The sequence below is a fragment of the Artemia sp. Qi Xiang Cuo genome, chromosome 2 (assembly GCF_049724085.1).
Source record: "Artemia sp. Qi Xiang Cuo chromosome 2, ASM4972408v1, whole genome shotgun sequence".
Taxonomy (NCBI): Eukaryota; Metazoa; Arthropoda; class Branchiopoda; order Anostraca; family Artemiidae; genus Artemia; species Artemia sp. Qi Xiang Cuo.
In genome coordinates, this window is record NC_142795.1 from 96,917,861 (window position 1) to 96,945,153 (window position 27,293).

The 27,293-nt window shown below is 37.1% G+C and overlaps 1 protein-coding gene across 1 annotated transcript in view; it reads right to left on the reverse strand.

The window, feature by feature from the left end:
• Nucleotides 1-27,293, reverse strand: part of LOC148955865 (ATP-binding cassette sub-family C member 4-like) — a 216,306-nt gene that overhangs the window by 52,017 nt on the left and 136,996 nt on the right. The window contains exons 13-17 of the mRNA XM_089104749.1: nucleotides 26,344-26,446; nucleotides 21,540-21,715; nucleotides 16,547-16,875; nucleotides 13,018-13,097; nucleotides 824-974 (exon numbers count right to left, since the gene is read on the reverse strand). Of these exons, the coding sequence (XP_088960875.1) occupies nucleotides 824-974; nucleotides 13,018-13,097; nucleotides 16,547-16,875; nucleotides 21,540-21,715; nucleotides 26,344-26,446 (839 nt within the window). The remainder of the gene's footprint in view (nucleotides 1-823; nucleotides 975-13,017; nucleotides 13,098-16,546; nucleotides 16,876-21,539; nucleotides 21,716-26,343; nucleotides 26,447-27,293) is intronic.

Genomic DNA, 27,293 nt, shown 5'->3' on the forward strand with positions numbered 1-27,293 from the left:
TTACCCCCCCCCTCCCTCTCAAAAATTACACGGCCCATAAAAAAGTAAAAAAAATTGTTTTATTGATAAAGTAAAAGAAGAGATCATACAAGCAGAAACAGAATTTTGACATTTTTTTTACTGCCATCGGAAGAACACATGCTGGTAAAAATTCGGAACTAATTCAGAGAGAGAGAGAGAGAGAGAGAGAGAGAGAGAGAGAGAGAGAGAGAGAGAGAGAGAGAGAGAGAGAGAGAGAGAGAGAGAGAGAGAGAGAGAGAGAGAGAGAGAGAGAGAGAGAGAGAGAGAGAGAGAGAGAGAGAGAGAGAGAGAGAGAGAGAGAGAGAGAGAGAGAGAGAGAGAGAGAGAGAGAGAGAGAGAGAGAGAGAGAGAGAGAGAGAGAGAGAGAGAGAGAGAGAGAGAGAGAGAGAGAGAGAGAGAGAGAGAGAGAGAGAGAGAGAGAGAGAGAGAGAGAGAGAGAGAGAGAGAGAGAGAGAGAGAGAGAGAGAGAGAGAGAGAGAGAGAGAGAGAGAGAGAGAGAGAGAGAGAGAGAGAGAGAGAGAGAGAGAGAGAGAGAGAGAGAGAGAGAGAGAGAGAGAGAGAGAGAGAGAGAGAGAGAGAGAGAGAGAGAGAGAGAGAGAGAGAGAGAGAGAGAGAGAGAGAGAGAGAGAGATAGAGAGAGAGAGAGAGAGAGAGAGAGAGAGAGAGAGAGAGAGAGAGAGAGAGAGAGAGAGAGAGAGAGAGAGAGAGAGAGAGAAAGAGAAAAAGAGAGAGAAAGAGAAAAAGAGAGAGAGAGAGAGAAAGAGCGAGAGAGAGAGAGTATGATTATTGATTTTATAATTACCAACTCCTTCCAGTCGTTTGATATCTCTGGCAGTCAAAAGATAATATCTTCTTAAATATACAAAAAGAACTGCCAGCAGAATCGGAGGAATAAGTAAATAAGGATTTACAACACCAACAAGTACGAAAATTCCAATCACAGTTAGGAAAATCTGGAACAAAATAAAAGTATTACTAATTGAGAAGAAAAGTTGGAAAACTAGCTATGAAATTTATGTTTGCATGTTACCTTTTGCGAAAACTCATTTGTATATTTTCAAGTTACAAAAGAAAGCAGTATATTCAATCCTAGGGATAGAAGCCCAAATCCAAACAACCTCAAAGAAAACAGAAAAGCTTCCTGTTTAAATGCTTCTAAGCTCACGCCCCGAGAGGGAAGGGGGTATGATTTACCTCTCAGAGCAGATTTTTTTTTTTACAAAAATGCCCAATTTAAGTACCTAGAAAATTAAATAGACGTTTTTTTTAGTTACGCTCACTCAACCTAGATATATCACTCGTTCACTACCTCAGAAATACAAAACAAGTAAAAAAAAAAGCTTCTTGGAAGCATATACAACGCAGGTTTCAATAATACATAACATAAAAAAAGTAACAGACATATTAATCTTTTCCAAAATGTCCTAAAAAAAACAGGTTGCTATCTTTTGGCTTTCACCTGACTGACACACTCATAAAAAAAAATGTCCTTCGTGCAGTCGTTTTGTTGGCAAGATATCACACTAAAAAAGTTATTTCTTAAACGAAAAAGTGGTTAGCAATTTGCAAGAATGAGGGTCAGAGTGTAAACTCCCAAATTGCATCTGGGGAAAGAATAGTCCATATTCGAGGCCAATATTTTTCAGTATTCGTTGCAGACGGTTGTCGGAACGAACTTCATATCTCTTCTGTAATAAGCTTTTTTAGTTTATCTTTGACAAGTACTTGGGCGATTTTTTTGTCGTTGTCTTGGTTTATAAAAGAGAAATTAAATAAAAAAAAAGTTTTTTCAACTGAAAGTAAAGAACAACATTAAAACTTAAAACGAACAGAAATTATTACGTATATAAAGGGAGTTGCCCCCTCCCAAACATCTTGCTCTTTACGCTAAAGTTTTTTTTTAGTACTTTTAAAAAAGTGTCTTATTGTTCTAATTAAACGGCCCTTGTGTTTCAGGAGTCATTCTTAAATAATTAGGACAAAATTCAAACTTTAGCGTAAAGAGCGAGGTGTTGAGGAGGGGGCAACCCCCTTTAAATACCTAATAATTTCTGTTTGTTTTAAGTTTTAACGCCGCTCCTTACTTTCAGTTGAAAAAACTTGTTTTTTTATTTAATTTCTGATCGTTTTTTAAATAATGCCAGGTAATCTGGCCCCACCTCCACAGAGAAACCCCTCCCCACGGAAATATCCTCTAGACAATTCAATCCCGGTGAAAATTTATCCCGGACAATTACTCTTAACCACCCCACGCGTAAAACTGAGACGGAAAAGAGAAAGCAAGACATATAAAAAAATTGGGTATAAGCATTCTGGCAAATTCCCCCAGTGTATGATTTCCCCTGACAAGTTCACTCCCTGGAAACTTCCCTCCCCATGGAAAATTCCCCCGTGGAAAAACACCCAGCAGAAAATTTGTCCCCCCACCCCACCCGAAAATGTAGGCCTACTTCACAACAACAAATACTATGCACAGACAACGGGCAAATTCATAACTTAAAGACCTTTCCCCTGGGGCTATGGCGGGGGGGGGGGTCACGATGTACCCAAAGCCATAGTTATTGGGCCTTTCAAATATGATTAACAAAATTGCTATCTCAAAATTTTGATCGGACGAACTTGGGAAAAAAGGGGCGGGGGAGGGGGCCTAAGTGCCCACCAATTTTTTTGGTCACTTAAAAAGGGCACTAGAACTTTTAATTTTCATTCGAATGAGCCATTTCCCGATATTCTAGGACCACTTTGTCGATATGATCACCCCTGAAAAAAAAAAAAAAAAAACACGCAACCGTGATCTTTCTTCTGGCGAAAAATACAAAATTCCACATTTTTGCAGGTAAAAGCTTGAAACCTCTACAATAGGGTTCTCTGGTCCGCTGAATCTGATGGCATAATTTTTGTTAATATCACTTGGCTTTTAGGGGGTGTTTCCCGCTTTTTCAAAAATCAGAAAAAACTTTTCAGCCTCGTAACCTTTGATAGGCAAAACTAAATTTAATAAAAGTTATATATTTGAAATCAGCATAAAAAGGCAATTATTTTGATATATACCAAAATTCCATTTCTCAGAGTTTCGGTTACTATTGAGCCGAGTCGCTCCTTACTTATAGTTCGTTACCACAAACTGTTTGAAAGAGGTAAAATAAAAAAATAAATAAATACATAATAAAAAAAAAAAATAAAAAAATAATAAAGCCAACGAAGAATTTCTCTACAACTTGAGATTAACTCGAAAACCGATTTCATCTTTACTTTCTAAACTGATACATTTGATATTCTCGTAGATAGTAAAAAAAAGAGCAATAAATTATCAATAGAGAGCTTGGATTTTTAGTTAGGAAGGGGGTATTTTTGTTCTTTTATGAAAACATCGAAAAAGGGTTTACTTCAATGAAAGTACCTACAAAAAATATATTTTCTAAAACAAGCTCAAAGCAATATTTTTTTTTTAAACAGCCAATAAAGATCAATATTGAAACCGAAAATGAATAGAACCATTTCTCTATATTCGGGGGGCTGCCCCTTCCCTCTCTCTTTACATTGAAGTCTGAGATTTCTTAGAAAATACTTCTCATTTAAATTCAAAAGCTCTTGTGTCTCATGAGTCGTTCTTAAAGGGAACCAAAATTCAAACTTAGCACACAAAGTGAGGGATAAGAAAAGGGAATCTCATTATATACGGAAAATGTCTTTTCTTTTAAGTCTTAATGTTAGTCCTTACTTTTAGTTGAAAAAACTCAATTTTTTATTTAATTTATTGACAGTTTCAAATCATGCCAGGAAATACCCCTCTATCGTGTAAAACTTCCCCAAGAAAATTTCTCCTGGAAACTTTCCACCCACAGAGAATTTTTTCGAGGAGAATCTCCTCCCCCCCAGAAAAATGCTTCTACCACCCAAGAAAAATTCTGTACATGTCACAATAGAAAATACTATATGTAAACAATGGGCAACTTACATAGCTGACAGCCCTTACCCCAGGGGCTGTGGGGGGGAGGTCTTTTTATCCCAAGAGGCATGGTTATTGGACGTTCAACTATGGGGAATCAAATGGTCATCTCAAAATTTTGATCACATATCTTTGGGAAAAATGAGTGTGGAAGGGGGAGGGGGCTAGTTGCCCGCCAGTCTTTTTGGTCACTTAAAAATGCTAGAACTTTTTACTTCCGTTTGAATGAGCCCTTTTCCGGTGTTCTAGGACCATTGGTTCGATATCCTCACCCCTAAGGAAAAGACTAACAAACCAAAAAACAAATAAACACGGATGCATAATCTTTCTTCTTCTAAAAAAAAACAATATTGTTGTAGATATGATCTTCAAAAAGATAAAAATATCTATTTTCAGCCCTTTGAACCTTTCAAAATAAAATATTTCATCATTTCCAGTAGTAAGTTCATCACTTCCATCGTTAAATAAATCTCCCGTTTTTGAAATAAATCATTGCACCTAAAAAGATATTGATTCCGACCCCCCTGCCCCCCCAAAAAAAGGAAATATAATATAGAGAGCAAATTCATAGTCTCCTCTATTTGGAAAATTAAGATCCCCCCAATTCGTTACAAGTGGTACACAGTTAGCTCACACCTAAATCCAAATTCTAATATATTTGATTGGTAAATTTAACTTGACACAATATTCTTCACCAAAACTGTCTTTAATATATATTTAGCATATATATTAAGAGGGGATTTTTTAGTGTATAGGGCAGGGTGATATAATTCTCAAAGCCCTTTCACCCTTAAAGGAAAACCCAGAAATATATTGTAATCAAACAGTTCGTGGTAACTAACTGTAAGTAAGGAGCGGCCCGGCTCAATGGTAACCGAAAGTCTAAAAAACGGAATTTTGATACCAATAGATACATCAAAAGAATCAAATTTTAATGCTGTTTTCATATATTTAAGTTTCATCAAGTTTAGTGTTTTACCCATCAAAAGTTACGCGCATGAGAAAATTTGGCTAATTTTCGAAATAAGGGGGAAAGACCCCCTAAAAGTTATAGAACCTTAATGAAAATCACAACATCATATTCAGCGTATCAGAGAACCCCGCTCTAGAGGTTTCAAGCAACTATCTATAAAAATGTGGAATTTTGATTTTTTTGCCAGAAGAAAGAGCACGAATGAGTGTTTTTTTTCCCAGGGGTGTTCGTATCCACCCAGTGGCCCTAGCACATCGTGGGAGGGCTTATTGGAACGGAAATTAAAAGTTCTAGTGCCCTTTTTAACTGACCAAAAAAATAGAGGGCAACTAGGCCCCCTCCCACGCTCATTTTTTTCCCAAAGTCACCCGATCAAAATTTTGAGATAGCCATTTTGTTCAGCATGGTCGAAAATATGATAATTATGTCTTTTAGGATGACTTAATCCCCCGAAGTCCTCGGGGGGAGGGCTGTAAGTTATGAAATTTACCCAATGTTAACATATAGTATTGGTTATTGGGAAGTATACAGACGTTTTCTGGGGGATTTTTTCTGGTAGGTGGGTGGGTCGGGGGTTATGTGGGAAGATTTTTCCATGAAGGAAGTTTTCATGGGGGAAGGGAAATTGCTATGAAGGGGGCGCCGGATTACGCAGCATTATTAAAGAAAAACATCAGAAATTAAATAAAAAAAAGTCTTTCAACTGAAAGTAAGGAGCAACATCAAAACTTAAAACGAACAGATATTTTACGTATATGATTGGGTTCACCCCCTAGGCAATACCTTGCTCTTTAAGCCAAATATTTTTTAGTACTTTCATAGGAGCTATTTATTCTAATTAACGGCCTTTGTGATTAAGAGGTCATTTTTAAAGAATTGAGACAAAATTTAAACTTTAGCATAAATACCAAGGTATTTACTAGGGGGCGAACCCCCTAATATACGTATTAAAAATCTATGAATATAGAAGTTCGTTACGTAAGTTACGTATATTTATTACTAATAAAAACGTTCGTAAATAAAATTAAAAAATGTTTCGAGAAAGCCATTTAACCAAATAAAAGTAAAATTAATATGCATTTTTTTTTTAATTATTCATGTAAGGTGAGCCAATATCAAAACCTTCATTAATTCAAAAACGTTCAAAAATTGAATGAAAAAAATAAGTTTTTTTATATGAAAGTCAGGTACGACGGTAAAAATTAAAACAAACAGTAATTATTCCGTGTATAAAAGGGGCTGTTCCCTCCTCAACGCCTCGCTCTTTACGCTAAAGTTTTTTTTTGTTTTAAAAAATAGAGTTGTGAGAAAGTCAACCTTTAGCGTAAAGAGCGCGGCGTTGAGGAGGGGAAAGCCCCTTTCATATACGGAATAATTTCTGTTCGTTTAAAGTTTTAACGTCGTTCCTTACTTTCAGTTAAAAAAAACTAGTTTTTTTTTTATTTTATTAAAAAAATCCTCAATAGATTTTCAAAAAATACTATGCGCCTGGTCTTGTCGTATTTTATAGCCTGACTATCTGTTTTATATGGAGAAAAAGTAATTTTTACATGTGTTGCAGGTGTATTGAAAATTACTGTGCTATCTGTTAATTTCCCCTGAGCTCAGCTCCGTAATAGACTTTAGGATTGAAAACCATTAGGAATTAAACCCGTATTGGCACTTTTAGAATTAAATCGTATTTATGTTTCTTGAAGAATTTTATACTTGAAAGAACTGAATTGGGCCGGATTTCTGACGAATCTACTAACCCCCCTTCTTCATCCCTTTTACCTGCTTTTTCTAGCTCCCTTTCACAGACACGATTATTTTTTTTTACTTTTTTTAGGTTTTTACCCTTCCATTAAAATATATACATAATTTTTTTTTATTTGCCTTTTATCTTATGCATAGCTTTAGCCAATATTCTGTTTTTTCCACATGCTTTTGTTCCATTTTTTTTTTAACTAGATAGCTTTTAATTATTTTAATTCTTGTATATTCAACTGAACCTTAAACTCTTCTTGAGGTTTATGAACCTCAGATGACGTTCCCTTCGTTCGCAAGCGAACAAGAAGAGGACGCAGAGGTGGCAGAAAGAAATTTAAGATTGACGTGTTAGTCACCTACGGACGATTGGCCAGCCAAAAGCCTAAGCGTGAGAGTTGTTTAGTCTCAATCCCGCGCGTGAGCCTACCGCCCCAGCTGATCCCTGACAACAATGCTCCTACCAATGATTTCGGGTCTGATTGTCCTCCAGTATTATCGCCACAGGTTCTCTCTTGTAAACACCAACTTCCAAACTTCCTTCTGAGCAACGTCCGCTCACTAACGAATAAAGTAGATGAGTTAGATGTCATTCTACGTCAGAATAATATCCATATCGCTGCAATTACCGAATCATGGCAGCTCGACGAAACAAGTGGAAGGTTGGCTGGTTACATGATTTTCTTGAACACTAGAACAGACAGGATTGGCGGAAGTGTTGCTCTGTATGTTCGCGATTATATCCCCTGCAAATATTTAGATAATTTCAATGACCCTAGCCATGAAGCGATCTGGGCATTATGCAAGCCAAAAAATTTACCACGAGTTGTCTCTTGCATCATTATTGCAAGTATCTACTGTCCTGAAAGCGCCAAGAACAGACGGCTGTCGGTATCCTACCTTCAGTCTACGTTAGACACATTACGTCAGCGGTATAGCCGCCCGGGCTTCATAATAGCTGGTGACTTCAACCAAACAAAGAAACAATGGCTTGCTAATACGCTGGGTATGTCACAAGTGGTCAAGATACCCACCCATGTGACCGGCAGCACCCTTGACCGTATTCTTACAAACCTTGCTCCATATTACAAAGACGTGTCTTCGAACGGGCCATTGGGCAAATCGGACCATCACACTCTGCTGATGAAGGCAAAAAGTGAAATCAGGAAGCTTAAGAAAATAAAAGTACTCCGGAGACCGATCACGAGGTCTGCTATTAATACGTACCGAATGTTGGTCGGTACTCACTGCTTCAGCGAAGTATGCAACGAAAGCGATGTCAACAGGAAAGCAGAAATATTTCAGTCCCTACTCTATGAGAAATACTTAGAAGTTTTCCCGGAAAAGCAATTTGTCGTGAGCGAATCTGACAAGCCCTGGATCACTCCAAAAATAAAACAGCTGATTCGCGAAAAAACCACTGTAAGGCAGTCAAGTGGTGACGCAACGTCGTTACGATTATTAAGAAACAAAATCGTTAGCCTTTGTTGCGAGGCAAGAAAGTCCTTCGGAAAATCCCTTTTGGACCCTGAAATAAAAAAGGATCCCCGTAAATGGCACCGAATAGTGAGGCAGATAGCTGGAAAAACAGTATCATCCAGTATCCGTATTCTGAACGATGATGGGTCACTCGTGAGTGCAAATGACGTCAACAATTACTTTACTGATATTTGTACATCCTTTCCTGCCCCAACTAACACTGAAATAGAGAATCTACTGTCAATATGCCCTGACGAAGGTGAAATCGAAATAGTTGAGCATCAAGTTTTCAAAGAGCTGAACAAGTTGTGTCCATCCAGTAGCTCTTTTCCTGAAGAGCTGCCTATAAGGTTAATACGAGAGTTCTCTCTTTTCCTCGCCAAGCCACTTGGACACATCATCAGCGAATGTTTCGCCCAGTCAACTTTCCCGTCGTGCTGGAAACGCGCATTTGTGCGTGTTATACCGAAGACTAAAACACCCAAATCTTGCAACGAGTTACGACCGATATCAATCACATCTACCTTTGCAAAAGTCACCGAGTCATTCATCCTGCGTGAATTGCTCAAGCAAACGCGGGAAAACATAGACTGTTACCAGTATGGCGGCCTCAAAGGTTGCAATACCTCAATATACCTCGTGCGCCTAGTTGACATTATCTTTAAGTGGCTTGACAAGGGCAGTACCTTCATCGACCTAGCTCTTGCCGATTTCAGGAAGGCATTTGACCTGATTTGTCATCTTACGGCAGCAAGAAATATGCGAGCAATGGGCGCACAGAACCGGTTTCCTGCATTAGTGATGAGCTTCCTTCAGGACAGAATGCAGTGTGTATTTCCATTGTTTGAAGGTGACTTGATCTCATAATGGTCTAAACTTACCTGTGGAGCCCGTCAGGGTACAAGACTTGCTGGTTTTATATTTATCTCCCTCTTCAACGTCCTCCTTCAAAATTTCGAAGAGCGACTCAAATTCGTCGACAATTTATCATTTGTCCTCAAATACCTCGTGAGAGAAGGTGTAATCGAACGTCAGTTCAGCGAGACCCTTCTGGCATCCTTCTCTGAGGACTGTGAACGTTACAAGTTGACACTGAATGCAGATAAATCAATGATCCTCAGGTTTTGCCCCTTAAAACGTGATCTGGAATTCCCGCAAGTCCCTTTCCCTATTGTTCCATCTGCAAAAATCCTCGGAGTCACATCATCGATGGACTGCACATTCACCGAACACGTGGAGAAGGTTATTAAGGCTGGCAATGCATCATTTCAGATCCTAGTCCTGATGCGCAGGTTTGGCTGCGACACTCAAAGCCTAAAAAATGCATATATTACGTATGTGAGACCTCTACTCGAATATGCCGTCGCTGTCTGGGGACCTTTTGTCCAGAGCACCCACTACCTTTGCGATGACCTTGAATCTTTGCAGAAACGAGCTGTTAACATAATCGTTGGTAACAGAAGTGACGACTACAACAAACTCTTGCAAGAACTGAACCTTGAATCTCTCAGCGACAGACGATTATCACTGATCATGTCCCTCGGCAAGTCACTGCTATCTTCGCCCCATCACAGACTGATCCTCCCACCTGATGCTCCTGTTAACCAAAGAACCAGATCCCAGTCGAAGCTACAACCCCCTGTCTGCAGGACCAACCGCTACAAAAACACGTTTGTCCCCTTTTTCGTTGAAGCATACAACAAGACTTAGTGTTATTTGAATTCACGTGTTAGTGTTTTTATAGTGTTATTTGTATTTTTTCATATTGTTGTAAAGACGACATAAATTAGCCATGGCTACGCTGTTCGATCTTAATAAACCTATGTCTATGTCTATGTCTATGAATCAGCACGAAATTGTCAGCGAATTTATTTAGGTCCATTCCTCTTTAAAATACTCATCACCCAAACATATAGTTTTACCAAATGTTTCAATTAGGCAAATAGACTTGGTGTCTATACCTGTATTTGATAACATCTTTTTGGTTTCGCAACAGACTATGCTTTTTTTTAATCTTACCAAAAGTATTGGGGCTTCCGGCGTTTTCAACAAACCGGGAAATTGTCGGTCCATCTCTTACGAGGTCGGCCTCTGGGGTGCGTGCCGTGAACCCGTCCTTCGAATATGATTTTTGGAAGCTGGTTGGCCGACCTTCGCTGGATATGGCTAATCCAGCGGAGCTGATGGCTTCTGATCCGGTCTATGACGGTGCAGGGGCAGCGAAGTAGTTTTTGGAGGTCTTCAATTGAGACTCAGTCAGTATAGGTAATCCTCGCAATTCGTCTTTCAAAAGTGGATATCCTTTACTCATCACCAGTCTTTATTGACCAAGTTTCACTTGAGTATAAAACTATTGGGATAATGAGAGAGTTGAAGAGTCGCACCTTCAAAGAAGTTGACAGAGTCTTGTTTTTCCAGATTGACAAGAGGTTCTTGAAGCGGGCACTTGCCGGCCCGAGTGTTCGTTTAATCGATTTCGAGCAGTTGTTATCAGAAGTTAGAAGGCTCCTAAGGTAGACGAAGGAGACAGCTTTTTCTACTGGCTCTCCTTTAATTGTTAGTTGCACGTTTCTTGAAGCAGGGTCTCTAGACACCCGCATAACCTTGGTTTAGACTGTATTAACGATCATCCCAAAGGCCTCGGTTGCTAACACTAGTTCGTCGGTGTCAGCTTGGAGTAGATGCTCTTGACTATTGAGTTTCTCGATGTCATCTGCGTATGCCAGGTTATCGATAAGCTCCCCTCCCATCTCTGCACCGTCAACAGTTTCAGCAAATCATAGCGCGGCGTTGAGGAATAGGTTAAAGAGGTGGGGTGACAAGAGGCAACCTTGAAAAACGCCCGCTGATGTCAGAAACTCCTCAGTCAATCCCTCGGGCGTCTGGACTTGGCTGACGAAATGTGAATACATGTCTCTTATCAGGATTACTATGTTTTCAGGGGCTCCATAGTGTAGCAGGATGGGCCATAATCCATCTTGCCATATCAAGTCAAAAGCCTGCTTGAAATCGATGAAGAGTAGTAGCAGCTTTTTCGCAAACTCGATATACTTCCCCATCATTTGCTGAGTGGAGAAACTCTGGTCCATGGTAGAGCGGTCTTTTCAAAAGCCTGCTTGGTATTCCTCTAAGATATGGTTTGTCAGAGATTTCAGACGGTCAAGAAGTATTTTTGTAAGAATCTTCGCCGGTTGGCTAGTTAAACTTGTTGGTCTGTAGTTGTTACAGTCGCCCTTTTCCCCCTTTTTAAAAAGGGGGACGATGGTGGCTTTCGCCCTAGATCTCGGGAAGTGGCCCGTTTCCCAGACATTTGTTATGACTTAGTGATAGATATCGACCAGTTCTTCTGGGTCTGCTTTTAATAATTCTGACTGAATACCATCCGGGCCTGGGGCTTTATTCGTTTTTAGAGATTTTATTGCTGAGAGTACTTGATTTTGTAGTGGAGGAAGTCTTAGGTCTGCTGTATACTGCGGTAGTGGGAAAAAAATTAAGATATTCAGGTCGAGCGTTATTGTGGGTTTCAATTTTTCGCTGAAGTGATCCTTCCATCGTTCTCGTCTTCCTTCGGAGTCCGTGATTGGGAGCCCGTGTTTATCTAACAGCGTAGGAGCGGCCGAGGACTTCTTTTTTGACAGTTCACGGACTTTCTTGTACTTGAAGTGGCCATAACCTTTTTGAAAGGCTTCTTCACACTCACGACATTTGTCATTGACGTAGTGTCGTAGAGCTTGTCGGATTTTCTTTTCTACTAGGAGCTTCAGCCTCTTGTACTCGTCCTAGCTTTGTCGATCTACCTTGTTAGCATGGGCGCGCTTCTGCACACATAGATCAGTAATTTCGGGGGTGATCCACGGCTTATCCGAATGGGTCTGAATTCCCAGGATTTCACTAGCAGTTTCTCTGATGATGTATGCGCTTTCGTTGACCAATCGGTCAATTTCTTCTGCTGTTGGAGCTTCCATGGGTTGGATTCTCGACAGCTTTTTAGAGGGTGCTGTTCTATACCTGTTCCTTGTTTCTATGTTTTTCAGCAGGTCGACACGATATCTTGGTAAGCTTTACTTAGGCTGCTGGGGCTTCCGAATGCGCAAACGGAGCTCAGACAAGACTAGAACGTGATCCAAGTCGAAGTCACCAACGGCTATGGAGACTGTCTTCAGTACTGATGATTTCCATTGCTTGCAGACAAGTATGTAATCAATCATGTTTGCAGTGTGGCCGTCAGGGGATCTCCAAGTAACTTTCCTTCGTTCTCTATGACGGAACATGGTGTTCGTTATGAAAGGTTCGTTATCCCGACAAAATTCGATGAGTATTTCACCCCTCTGATTCTGCCACCCATGCCCGAACTTGCCCGTGACGTCTTCTAGTCAATCATTTGAGTGTTCGTCAATGGCGTTGTAATCCCCAATCACGAACAGAACATCTTTCTTGGGAGCAGTGTTAACGGTGTATTGGAGTTCGTTGCAGAATTCTTCGGCTTCTTGGTCACTCCGGGACGAGTCTAACGCGTAAACTTGGATTATGGTCATGTTGGCAATGGATCCTTTCAGACGAATGGTGATAATACGTTCAGAGACAGGATGGACGGCAAGAACAGACTGTTTGGCTCGCTTGGAGAGTAGGAAACCGACACCTTCATCAAACGTCCAAAAGCATATTTCAAAAAGTCAGATACCTTACTGAAAAATACACATGTGAAAACTCTGCAATAAAAATAGAAAAAGTACTGATCTTTTTGGTGAACTAAGTCACGGTCTTTTCCTGAGACAAAGCTGAGCTCATCACCCTCTACCACTCAGACTGCTTATCTTACATGAAATATAGTAAACACAAAATTACTTACGGTATAAAAGTCAAATATGGTCATTGGCAGAAGTTCGTCCATACTCCCTATGTCTTTCGAGAAACGGTTGAGAGTTCTTCCTATAAAAAAGAGACCCTTAACTCAAACGACAAGATATGCATTAATATTCAGACAGTTCGTGGTAACAAACTGTAGATAAGGAACAACTGATGGCAATAGTAACTGAAACTCTAAAAAAGGGTATTTTTATAATATATTAACACAAAAAACTGGCTACTTATGCTAATGTCAAATGCGTGAGATTTAATATGACTTATCGGAAACTATGAGTCTGAGAAAAATTTGCCTTATTTTGGATAATAAGAGGAACCATCTCTTAAGATACAATCTATCTTAATGTTAATCAAACTATTCGATTTACCGTATGGGGAAAATCTACTATACATATATGTAAAAAATGTTGGAATTTTGCATAGTTTCCTAGAAGCAAGATTAATAATACGATTTTTCCCTAGGGGTGATAGTATAAAAACAATGGGGAGATCAAACTACCGTTTCCTGGTGTTCGTCCTTGTTTCTCACCAGTAAGGTATCAGAAATATAAAAGATTTCATATGACAGTTTTTTTTAAAGATAGATGTATTTATCCAGCTCCTTAGATTCAACTACCTCTACTAATCCCTTTTGTTTTTTTTTCCTATGAGTTATCATATCAAATACAATTTGCCTAAATATTCTTTATAAAGAAAGAGGGATATCTTTAAGAGATAATCAATCTTAATGAAAGTCACATCGCTAGATTTACCATATCAGAAAACCATTTTGTAGAGGTTTCAAGCCTCTATGTATGAAATATGAATTTTCGCATAATTCCCAGAAAAAAATGACGGGTACGTTTTTCCCCCAAGGGGTGTGTTTTTTCCTCTAAGAGGTGATTGTATTAAACCAATGGCCCAAGAAGATCAGGAGAGGCTGATTCAAATGGAAATCAAAGTTCTAGTGCCCATTTTTAAGCGACCAAAAAAACTGTGTAATGGGGAAGTGATATTTTCTGTTATTTTTCGGTGGCAAAACGGCTGCCATTTTGGAGCAAACTATAATTTTGCCCCAAAGAGGACCAAGTTGTTATCGACTGGAAATTCTAAGACTGCAAATCAATTTAAAAGTAAAATACCCATACAGATAGCTTCCAAGCTGCAAAGGCAGTAATGCCGCAAGACAGCACATTCGTTCCTGAAAAGTCAAACAGTCCTCACAAGATATATGGTTAATATTGGCACTTATCTTAATACTTGATTTAACTAACTTGATTCACTACATTTATCATGAAGTCATGCTTAATGATGTGTAATTGCGTATCAACTATTATGAAGGATGAGCAAAGGGAAAGGCAGACGCCTAAGGACTACATCACAATACTCAAATTGTCTAACTCTCCATGATCCTTCTGACATAAATAGAAAGTGACATGCGGAGGGAGGAGGGGGGGTATAAGAGTTAATCTCTTATCTTTTTTGATTTAGACAAAGACTGAACAAGGAAGCTGCGGAATAAGGGGCCTTTTTACTGCAGATAAATATATCGGAAAATTATTTCGAAGCTTCATTATTGCAAAAAAAGTCTATTGGCAATTCCTTTTGAAGCTTCGTTTAACAAAATTGATTTGCTTCATATTTCACAAAATTATCCAAAATGTTGCGGAACTGCACATCGACTGCTATGAAGGAGGAGGGTCTTCTTATGGGCCCGGAGATAAATGAAATGAATATAAATCCTTAAATGTCTTACCTCCCATTGAGCTTTTAGATAAATATAAAAATAGTTTTGGGAAGGGGATGGCGGTGATAGAAACTGATGTCTAATCCTTCTTAATTCCTTAGAATATTTTTGGTATATTTTTTTATTATCGCTTCTAGGGTGAGGGGCAAATTAGTCCGTATACAAAGGGGGCAACCCCTTTTTCAACCCCTCGCTCTTTACCCTAAATTTTTACTTTTGTCCCGATTTTTTAAGAATGACAGCTGAATCAAAAGAGCCATAGAATTAGATTAAGAAATAATTTCTCTTCATTTCATGTTTTAACATTTCGTCTTGCTTTCACTGAGAGAACTTTTGTTTTATTCTAATAGCTTTAAAAAGCAAAGTTATTCTGGAAGTAAACAGCAAAGATGAAAACTTAAAAACTATTTCTTCGCAGTAAATGCACTCTAAGACCACACTGGCCATACATGACCTATGAAACAAAGAAGAGAAAATATAATAAACGAAAAAAAAAATCAAAAGAAGAGAAAAACGAGGGTAGTGTCAGCCAGGCGAACAACCTGAAGAGAAAATAAGCAAATATTCCGACAAGTACCTCCGCAAAATCGTCCTCAGTGTCAAAAAAACAAATAGACGCGTGTGTATTTGTCTCTCGTAGTCTACTTCGAAAGGTTAGATTGTTCTTTATGTATGTGTGTTTTTTTTTTTGTTTTTTTTTTGCACTGAGGACTACTTGGCGGAGGTCCTTGTCAAAATATTTGCTTATTTTCTCTTCAGGTTGTCCCACTGGCTGACACTACCCTTCTTTTTCTCCTCCCTAATCAATACCTCACTCTTTACGCTAAAGTTCAAATTTTGTACGCTTCACAAACCCCTGAATCACAAAGGCCGGTTAATTAGAATAGATAGCTCTTATGAAAGTACTAAAAACCTTTAGCGTAAAGAGCGAGGTATTCACTAGGGGGCGAACCCTCACATATACGTAATAATTTCTGTTCGTTTCAAGTTTTAATGTTGCTCCTTATTTCAGTTGAAAAAACTTGTTTACACCTGTATACTTCCCAATAACCAATACTATTTATGTAAACAATGGGCAAAGTTTATCACTTGCGGCCCTTCCCCCGGGAACTGTGGGGGGTTAAGTTATCCTCAAAGACATATTAATTAGATTTTCGACTATGCTGAACAAAATGGCTATCTTAAAATTTTGATTGGGTGCCTTTGTAAAAAAAATTAGCATGGGAGGGGGCCTAGTTGCCCTCCAATTTTTTAACTTAAAAAGGGCAATAGAAATTTAAATTTCCGTCCAAATGAGCCCTCTCACGATATTCTAAGACTGGATCGACACGATCACCCCAGAAAAAAAAAAAAAAAAAAAAAAAAAAAAAAAAAACACGCATCCATCCGTGATCTTTCTTCAGCAAAAAATACAAAATTCCATATTTTTGCTATCGATATAACTCATCTATAATATCTTCAAATCACTATCGAGGCCTGAGTCAGTTTTTATATTTAAAACTAGTAATTTTTTTGTATATATTGTGAAAGAAAATAAAGAACAAGTAAATTTGAGGGACTTTGGGCAAGACTGAGAAAATTGTACCTCCGTTGCGCTATAGTTTTCGATCGGTTAGTGAAGATTCCTTTTTTTTTATATTTGAAGTGGAAAGGTAAACAGGCAACAATGTAAATATTCCTAAATTTAATTTCCACTCGGTCTCACCTAACTTATTTTCCACCTCCAGTTTTAACACAAACAAAAGACTGGCCAAAAATATATCAAAATAAAAGCTTAGATCAAACATACCAATTGGATTTGTGTCAAAAAACCTAACTGGAGCACGGACAACACTTCTGAACATCCGATTATGGAGATTGACGGAAGATTTCATGCAAACGAGAAAAAATGCGACGGTCCTCGTCATTGAGAATATAAAAAGGCCAACAATCAGCCCAGTGTAGATCAACACATTGGTGTTTTGGTCCGTTCCAAAATGCCCAGGCAGCGTGAGATTGCCGTTTGTGCTATTATCAATACCAGCAAAAGAGTCATCTAGAGAATTGTCTCTCATTAAAATAGTATTAATTGAACTTTCATTTTCTCTCTGAATTGCCAGGTATTCTTCTTGATTCGTCCTAAAATCAAGAAGGGTTTTACGCAATTAAGACTGAAGGAACGAAGTCTAACAATAACCGTTGTCAACTGAAATAAATTATATCAGTATTTATAATGCAACAATGAAAACCCCTATTATGACACTAACTATATAAAATTGATTAAAAAAAAATCCTGAGATTAAGAAGAAATATTTTACAATCAAATTCAGCTAAGAAGAAGGGTGGGAGCATTACCAAACAAATATCTATAAAAAAAGCTGACATCAACTTCAACTCAACTTATATACAGGGTTCATTATAAAAAAAAATATATACAAAAAAAAGATACGAAAAAACACATAACCTTCCTTAGGTTTTCGCTTGCTTGGAGTAACCGCTAAAACATAGGAATAAAATTTAAAAAACACAAGAAAATTAAGAAAGAGAAAAAACAATCTGAACTTATGCAACTCCTGGTCGCACCAACCCTTCCTAACTACAATTCATTACGCTTACCAACCAACACACCCAAAAACAAACCTGCTTCCATCCAACAAAACTAAACGATTTTTTTTTCTTTTTTTTAATTTCCTTTGAGGATCTTGAGAGCGAATGAGATTCAATTTAACTATACTTCGAAAATCATGAAACCGATAACAAATTGTTTTTAGATCTCAACGAGAATCAGACATATTCACCAACTTCTTTAACGATTCGGACAAATAACTCCAAACTTTAGGCTCTAATACGATGTATTGAAAATAAAGATCTAGTTCTAACGACTTCAAGTGTCCTTATATTATCGGTATAATTATGTACTTCATTACCAGAAATAATTTTGAGAAATACTTAGGAACAAATTTGGAACTATACTTATACATGAATATTGCATGACATAATTTTCCTGGCTGTAGTTAGAGGCTGTTTTAGGGGGGGGGGGGGACAATTGCCAGGGTCACAGAAATTTCAGGGGCACAAAATTTCAAATAAACAATCTAACGACTATAATCATTTTTAATTCTTTTTTAAATTTCTTATTAAAATCGAGTGGAGGGCGCAGTTGGTAGTAGGTATAAGCAAATTGAGTCCAAAATTTTCGTTTTTCCTATATCTTCATCACCAGTCCTTGAAAATAAAAGTAAGAACCAATAAAACTAAAATATTGTGATGATTTAGATCCCATTCAGTTGTCCCACGAACTCAAAGACATGAAAAAATAATTCAATACAGACACATTTCCTTTAAGAATCCTACATTACAGTACCTACTCGAAAGAAGCCTCATTTCACCCGCACAGTTTGGATTTCTCAATAAAAGATCAGCAGAAAGCCAGCTACTTGTCGCTACAAACGCCTGGAGAAAATATATGGATAGTGGGATGCAGGTAGATATTTTATACTTAGATCTCAGAAAAGCCTTTGATAAAGTCTCACAAAGTCAACTTCTTCGAAAACTACAGTCTATCGGGGTTGGCGATACTCTTCTAAAGTGGGTTCTCAACTTTCTGAAAGAAAGATCTCAGCGAGTGAAACTGGAGGGATATCTTAGCAGCAATGAGACAAAAGTCACAAGTGGAGTGGTTCAAGGTAGTGTTCTGGGGCCTTTACTATTCAATATTTACATAAATGATCTCCAAAATAACATAGATTCAGAGGTACTGCTTTATGCAGATGACACGAAAATCTTTCGCGCAATAACAAGCCTTGAAGATACAGAAATACTACAGCAAGACTTAAGCAAAATAGCAGAATGGATGAAAAAATGGAGCATGGAAGTGAATACAGAAAAAAGTTGTCACATTCGGCTAGGCCCAAAACACATTTCTCGGCACTACTGCTTTGAAGGACAACAGATACCTATACAAGAAGAAGCGCGAGACTTGGGAGTGACAATAGACAGTGACATGACTTTCACCAAGCACTACGAGTCAATCATCTCTAAGTCACCACAAGTCTTGGGAATTATACGAAGAAATTTCTCTCTTACTGACGCAACACTGTTTTCTATACTCTTCAAATCGTTAGTGAGACCAATGATCAAATATGGTCATACAACAACCGGACCGTTTTTTCAAAAAGACAGGAATGCAATAGAAAAATCCAAAGGAGGGCTACTTAATTCGTTCCATTATTGAGAGATTTGTCATACCGAGACTATTTGAAAAAACTGTTGCTCCACGCCTCTCATACTAATTTTTGAGAGGACATCTTATGAAGTATACAAAATATGCAACAGATACTACGACATCATCCCTCTAGAACAGATAATAACATTCAAGAATAATAACCTGAGAGGTCACGAGTTTAAGCTAATCGAAGAACGTTTCAGAAGAGATGTTGGTAGATGGACATTCAGCAACCGTATTGTCTCCAAGTGGAACGCACTACCATCAGACACTGTTAACTCAGATTCAGTTAATGCATTTAAGAACAAGATTGACAATCATTATAGTGATAAAGCATTTGATTATTTAAATTTTTGTAGATAGAGGCGCAAGCCTGTTTTCGCAATATATTATTATTATTATTATAGATGTGTTAGAATTAATTGTACAATACGCAGATGAAGGGGTCTTCACAAACATAAGAGGTGCCTATAAAATATTATTAGCGATTGCAGAGTCAGTGGCCAGTAAAGAGCGGATGTTTACCTTAGACCTCAGATCCTCCAGGGACAGAAGTGGCGCATAGGGCGTACACAAAACCACACACACAGACATCATGGAGCTGAGCTACAGCCCTGACGTTCTCCCACTGTGATTGAAAAGACATCTCCCTATACTCAAATCCTGTTCATACTGCCGTCACAAATTGTGTCTTAGTCAACCTCTTTTGCGCTTTTCTTCAGGGCACCACTCATGTTGTACATGGGAGTTAACCCTCTGGCATACGAAGAACGTGGCCAAGGTGCGTCCATCTCCTACGTTTCAGAAGGTCAGTAGTTATTGGTTGACCAATGACTTCTATGTTCGTGACCTTTTCCTGCTATGATATGTTCAGTATTCTTCTAAGGCACATGTTTTAAAGGCTAGGACACGTTTCTCCGGTTGGACATTTAGTTTCTAACATTCACTTGCATAGAGGAGAATGGAAGTCATATTGCTATTCATGAGACGGAACTTCAAGAGCATAAAGTATTTCCTGTTGTGCCAGATTGATTCAACTTACTAAAAGCCGATGTAGCTTGTCCAACCCTCCTCTTGATTTTGTTTGCTATTTCATCATTATAATCAATCTAACTCCTGAGGTAATTAAATCTATTGATCAGTTCAATTGCTTTATCTTTGCATTTCAGTGTCAGCAGAGAGTCAGATGTAGCCATGCTCTTTGTCTTAATGACATTCAATGTAAGCCCCACTTTTTCGGCCTTTTCATCTATGGTGTCGAGTAGCAGCTGGAGTCGCTGTTTCTCGTCATTAAGAAGAACAACGTCGTCAGCGAAGTCCGGGTCAGAGATCTGTCGGCGGAAAACTTGGTCAGCACTGGGGGTCAGTAAAATGGAAAATTTCGTTTGAAATCCTAAAATTTGGCCTGCAAATTCTAGGAAACAGGGGGAGGGGCTAATAAATATTTTAACCTGGGCGCAAGAGAGGCCATAGCCGCCACTGCCTGAAAGGGGGAAAATATTTAACTGTATATATTGAGATCTAGCATATGTCCCTTTACTATCTCTAATAAACACTCGCAGGTCCACACTCTGCGTCACACATATTTGTTTCGAATGAAATGAAAACGTGTTAGACTAATACTTACAGAATATGCACAGTGCGGGGGGACGAAAGAGAAGGAAACAAGCTTATTACATAATACACGAATATATTTTTTAACTTTCTCATCACTCGAACATTTAATGCAATCCTACAATTAATAAAAGATGTATGGTTTTAAAACTAAGGCATTCAGCAACAATTTTACTAAGACACGGAATATTATTGGTCCACTTGACTACATAATTATCTATTTGTATATCAGTAATTCAGGCATATTAATTAGAAGACCAACCGTACATAAGAAAACCCGATTTGTTATGATTTAGCAACAGTTTACTTACTGTCATTCAATTATCTATGCATAGCATACCCTTTTTCATTATTTCTATTAAACAGCTGAAGTCTTCACTGCCACAGTAAAATGAGTATTATCAGCAAAACTGAGAAGGATAACTTTATCATCTTTTTATCGTCATAATTACCTGATATAAATTTAAAGAAACGAAACCCCCCTTCCCTTCCCCGAAAAACAAACCAACAAAGAAAAGAAATGATTGATAAAAAAAAAACATCACCTAACCTGAGCAAACATAGTGATGTAATAAGTCAAACTAAAAAATAAACAAGGATTACTATGAATGACTATACATGACTATATATAACAAACAGCAATCAAAATGAATTATCAATAATTAAACTTAAGCAAATCAAACTTAAAAAAACAAAAAAAAAAAGCTATTACCACAAGAAAAAAGCACGCTCGCTCCTTTAAACCCTTTGGAGGCTCGAGTATGATTTGTACTTTATTGAAAACTATTTGTATTTCAAACAGTATCACTTCCATTCGTCAAAAGGAAGTGATAAAAGTATCGCTTTCTCGAACTTCATCTTTATTGCTTTTTTTGGGTTCCAGTTAGTGAAAAAGCTTCTGAATGTACTATTATTATAGCTATTAGGGCTTTATCCTTTCAACAAAAATTTTTGTTATACATACCAATAGGTAAGCCAATATTCAGAGCCGCTAAATAACACTTGTGTAATGAGATTGCAAATGACCAAAAGAACCATAACTATCCATCCTCCGCCCGCTAGAAAATAGTTTTTGTAAGTTGCCATCGTAATATTCCCTCTTGTGCGCATCTCTTGTATCACTATTGGTTCATCCTTTTGCTAAGAAAAAAGAAAAAAAAAGCATTACATAAAGACATGAAATACAAGTGAAAAGGGCAAGAAAAAAAACAACAAAATTCCCACAATGTATGTTAGTGTGGGAGGAGCCATGCGACACTCTCAGTTATTTGATGCTTGTAGTTACAGAATTTTGAAACAATCACCCATGGGTCCCACTATAACAGCAACTATTAGAAAAAACGTAGAAAAGTTTTCAAACACCTAGGCAAATATTATACAGAATAAGCCTGTGTAAGCAGACATGATACAAAGTATTTAAAAATACAAACGAATGTCCCTGTATTTCTACATAAGACGTCAATTCTATAATTAATATCCCAACCAAGGACCATGAGCTTTTTTGTAAATGATCTTGAGCTAGGTCCCTCAATAAAATGGTGTTACTTTTTAACGTAAAGAGTTCTTGGTAACTCAGTTTTATACCTTAGGATTGGATGGACTTATTGGGACGAAATTTTCAGAGATTTCTGAAGGGGGAGCGTTGGAAAGTAAAGAGCAACTTCAAAACTTAAAATATGTTTTTTTCTAACATCTCAGGATTGGATGGGCCCGTTTGGACGAAAATTTCAAAAATTATTGAACGAGAAATGTTCAACAAATTTCATATTTTTTTTTAGTTTGGACAATCATAAAAAGTAAAGAGCAATATTTAGACTTAAAGCATACATAAATAAAGTTTACGACAGATCTTCGAATCTAGCCATTAAGCTATATCTAGTTTATTTACCATTCTGAAAATTGTTGATTTTCCCCATCAAAAATTGCCCCCTCCCCCCAAAAAAAGTTGTATCTTAAGATAAAGTTTTTGGAATTGAAATTTTCCTGTTTTTATATATAGCCATAAATTTTCAAGCGTTTCTTTTTTAACTTCAAGACTCAGTGATCATACTTAATGTTTAAAAAAAAGTTCTTCTTAAAAGATAAAGGTCAATAAAACTAAATTACTTTTTTACATTAATATTGTATGTTCAGAAACTGGTAATATTCATTCTCGAATAGGCTACCATCAGACAAAAAAAAATATCATTACATATTTGCATTTGCATATTACTGACATATATTTTTATATCATTGTTAGAAACAATTATAGCCTACTAATTAGCTTCTATAGTTGCTGGAAATTAACATCAAATCAGTGAAACCGTGATGTATTTCAATTAGAAACTTGTGTAAGTCGTCTATATTTAATGATGTCAAGCTTCATCGGCGCTATTTCCTATAGCTGAAATTATTTTTTTACAATTAATTTGTGTTAACTAGTTACTCTATTTACGAAACTTAGCTATTCTATATAGATGAAGTATTACTTAAACTTCTTTTCCAAAATCAATTATTTTGCATAGAATGAGAAACAAAAAAATTGCTATTATTCTTAGAGAGTGCAATTAGCAAATTAGAAAATCATAACTCAGCCTAGAGAGCATCCCTTATTCTTTTTCATTTCATTTTAAGTGAGGCAAATCCAAATATATAGAGACTTAATAAGGAAGGACCTAAAAATATAAAACAAAGTTCAAAAGAAAAGATACAAATTGTGCTACAAATAGAGATAAAATCATCACTATGAAAAACTTTCAGGATATATAAAAAGCTAAAGGAAGACAATATTTCTTTATCTTTTTAGGACAATGAAATACAAATATCTAGACATAAATGAAAAACAAAAAAACTTTAATCTCTCTGTGGTTGAATAACATTTTTTCATTTGTTTCTTGTTCCTATGTCATGATTATACTAATCCTTATTACTTTATGCTAATCCTCATAATCGCAGAAACAAATATAATTTACGTAATATGGTAATAGCTAAAAGATAAATAAAAAATACGCCTTGAGAAAGGATGGGATACTATGGTCTGGACAATTAAGAAGATAAACTTGTTTCTAACGATGAATGATATTACGAATTCATTTAGCCAAATAAGTGGAAGTCAAGAAGGGACCTAAAATAAGCATTTTATTGCCTCTCCAGTAGAATCCTGACTGCATCACAAAAGGTGACCAAAAAGATTGCATTTGAATACAATTTATGAACCTGTTCAGGAGGGAGGGGAATTCCGGCAATATTGTTTTGGAGAGGGTGAGCTCCAGCTATTCTAAGAGCATAAATAATAATTCCAGAATGCTTGTTTTCTTCCGGATTCTTTTTGGAACAATACTTTAGACCGAAAATTATCAATGAAAGTTTGAAAGTAAATGAGTATGGCTTTGACAGATAAAATTCTGGTGTGCCTTTCGTTTCATTATTATCACAAATACCATAATCCACCCCTACTCGTTCCGTTAGAAGGGAATGTAAGCAATTACTTCGCATTTCCGTGCAGAAAGAGCGGTACTTCTATTGTCCATTTAACCTACCGGGTGGAGGAGAGTCTGACCAGCCACCGCTGGGACTAGCCTAGGACCACAAACCGAAAATCTTATACTTTTGATAGTTTCTTAATTTTCAACTCTTTATATTTAACAAATACGTAGTAATTTGATCAAATTACTATATATGTTGCCTATAACTTGAAGTCAAAATCGAAATCTGAACAAAATCATAGCCACCTTTTTCTTTATTAAATAAAAAAAAACAAGTTTTTTAACTGAAAATAAGGAGCGACATTAAAACTTAAAACGTAGAGAATATTCCGTATATGAAAGGGGCTGCCCCCTCCTCAACCCCTCACTCTTTACGCTAAAGTTTTTTGATTGTTTTAAAAAATAAAGTTGTGAGACAGAGTCAAACTTTAGCGTCAAGAGTGAGGGGCTGAGGAGGTGGCAGCCCCTTTCATGTACGGAATAATTTCTGTTAGTTTTAAGGTTTAATGTCCCTTCTTACTTTCAGTTAAAAAAAAATATTTTTTTTATTTAATTTCTGAACGTTTTTGAGTTAATGCAGTTTTTATTTTGACTCACCGTACATGAATAGTCAAAACGAAATTGGCATATTAATTTTACTTTTTTTTTTTTTTGGCTAAATGGCTTTCTCGAAATTTTGTAAAGAGCGAGGTAATGAGTAGGGGGCGAACCCAATCATATACGTATTAATTTCTGTTCGTTTTAAATTTTGATGTTGCTCCTTACTTTCAGTTGAAAACATTGTTTTTTTATTATTTAATTTCTGATCTTTTTTTTAAATAATGCTGGGAAATCCTGCGCCCCCTCCATAGAAATGTCCCTTCCCCCATGAAAACTTTCTAAATGGAAAGATCCTCCCATATAACACCCGACACCCCACCCCTCCCCCCCAACTACCAAAAAATCCCCCCTGAAAACTTCTGTATACTTTCCAATACCCCAAACTATATGTAAACACTGGGCAAAGTTCATAACTTGCAGCCTTTCTCCCGGGGACTGTGGGGGGATCAGTCATCCTCAAAGACATATTTATTGTACTTTTCGACAATGCTGAACAAAATGGCTATCTCAAAATTTTAATCGGATGACTTTGGGAAAAAAATGAGCGTGGGAGGGGGCCTAGTTGCCCTCCATTTTTTTGGTCACTTAAAAAGGAAACTAGAAATTTCAATTTCTGTTCGAATTATCCCTCCCGAGATATTCTAGGACCACTGGTTCGATACGATCACCCTGGGGAAAAGAAAAAAAAAATAAATAAACACACATCCGTGATCTTTCTTCTGGCAAAAAAAAAAAAATTCCACATTTTGCCAGATAGGAGCTGGAAATTTGTATAGTAGGATTCTCCGATACGCTGAATCTGATAATGTGATTTTCATTAAAGTTCTATGACTTTTAGGGAGTGTTTCCCCCTTTTTTTGAAAAAAAGGCAAATTTTCTCAGGCGCCTAACTTTTGATGGGTATGACTTAACTTGATGAAACTTATATATTTGAAATCAGTATAACAATCTGACTCTTTTGATGTATATATTGATATCAAAATTTCTTTTTTTTTTATGTATTTATTGGTATCAAAATTCCGTTTTTTTAGAGTTTCGGTTACTATTGAGCCGGGTCACTCCTTACTTACAGTTCGCTACCACAAACTGTTTGATTTTTTAACAAACTAAGTGATTTGGTCTAAGATGACAATCCAACAAAGAATCTAGAAATCAGATTCTCCCTTCTAATCCCACTCCCTTAACCCTACTTAGAACTGAACTTTTTAAAACTGTTGATCTATAAAAAGTTATATTCTGAATCTAGCAAATTCCTGTTGGGTACTCTTTGTCACTTTCATTTTTTTTTCTTTATCTTCTTTTTTCATTCTTTGTTTTTGAATCTTTTAATCTTCGTTGTCCCTTTTTTATTTCCATCAATTCGTTTTTTGTGTGGTTTCTTAAGAGCTACGGTCTGAACTATCATTTAAAAACAATTTAAGATCTGGTTCACTTGAAAAAGGCGGAGGATGAGGGAGGTGGGAATTCCAGACTTTAAAGAGATGTTATTCAATTTCTAAAGTTTCACCAGAAATTCTCTGGTACACCCCTTGACCAAAGCTAGGGTAAACTCCCAGAGTAACAATCAAACCGTTAAAAATCATTCAATTCATAATATTGATATATTTTCAGTGATACAGTCAAAATCAACCAGCCTTTTTAAAGACACTTTGCAGGGCCTTAATTCAAGATATTATAAATATGGCTAGAGTTTATCTACTGTACCTTATCAGACACGCTTTTGACTGATCCATTCCTCATCAAGCTGCCATTTTTAGCAAATTTAGCTGAATTCATTCCTTGACTACTGATGGAACCGCTAAGAGACCTGAAAAAAAAAATCATTCGTAATTTTGAGAAGCAAAAACAATGGTCTATAAGTAAGTGAAATATTCATAGCTTGAGCAGCTCCTTCGTTGAAAAATCTTACATTTTCTGGATATGAAAATTTCTAGCTTGGGACTTTGTTTGTTACTCATGAATATGGAACAAGCCATAAGATCCATAACATTTTCATAAGATTAACATTACATAATTAAATAAAAAAACAAGTTTTTTTTAACTGAAAGTAAGGAGCGGCATTAAAACTTAAAACGAACAGAAATTATTCCGTATATAAAAGGGGCTGTCCCCTTCTCAACGCCTCGCTCTTTACGTTAAAGTTTTTCATTTTTTAAAAAAAAATAGTTGTGGGAAAGTCAAACTTTAGCGTAAAGAGCGAGGCGTTGAGGAGGGGACAACCCCTTTCAAAAGGCCGTTAATTAGAATAAATAGCTCTTATAAAAGTACTAAAAATCTGTGGCTTAAAGAGCGATGTATTGACTAGGGGTGAAACCAATCATATACGTAATATTTTCTGTTCATTTTAAGTTTTGATGGTGCTCCATACTTTCAGTTGAAAAACTTGTTTTTTTTTAAATTTAATTTCTGATCTTTTCTTAAATAATGCTGGGAAATCTGGCGCCCCCTTCATAGAAATTGCCCTTCCCACATGAAAACTTCCTTCATGTAAAGATCCTCCCACACAACCCCCGAACCATCCCCCCCGACTACCAGAAAAAATCCCCCTGAAAACGTCTGTATACTTCCAAATAACCAATACTATATGTTAACGTTGGGCAATGTTCATTACTTTCAGCCCTCCCCCCCAGGGACTGTGGGGGATTAAGTCATCC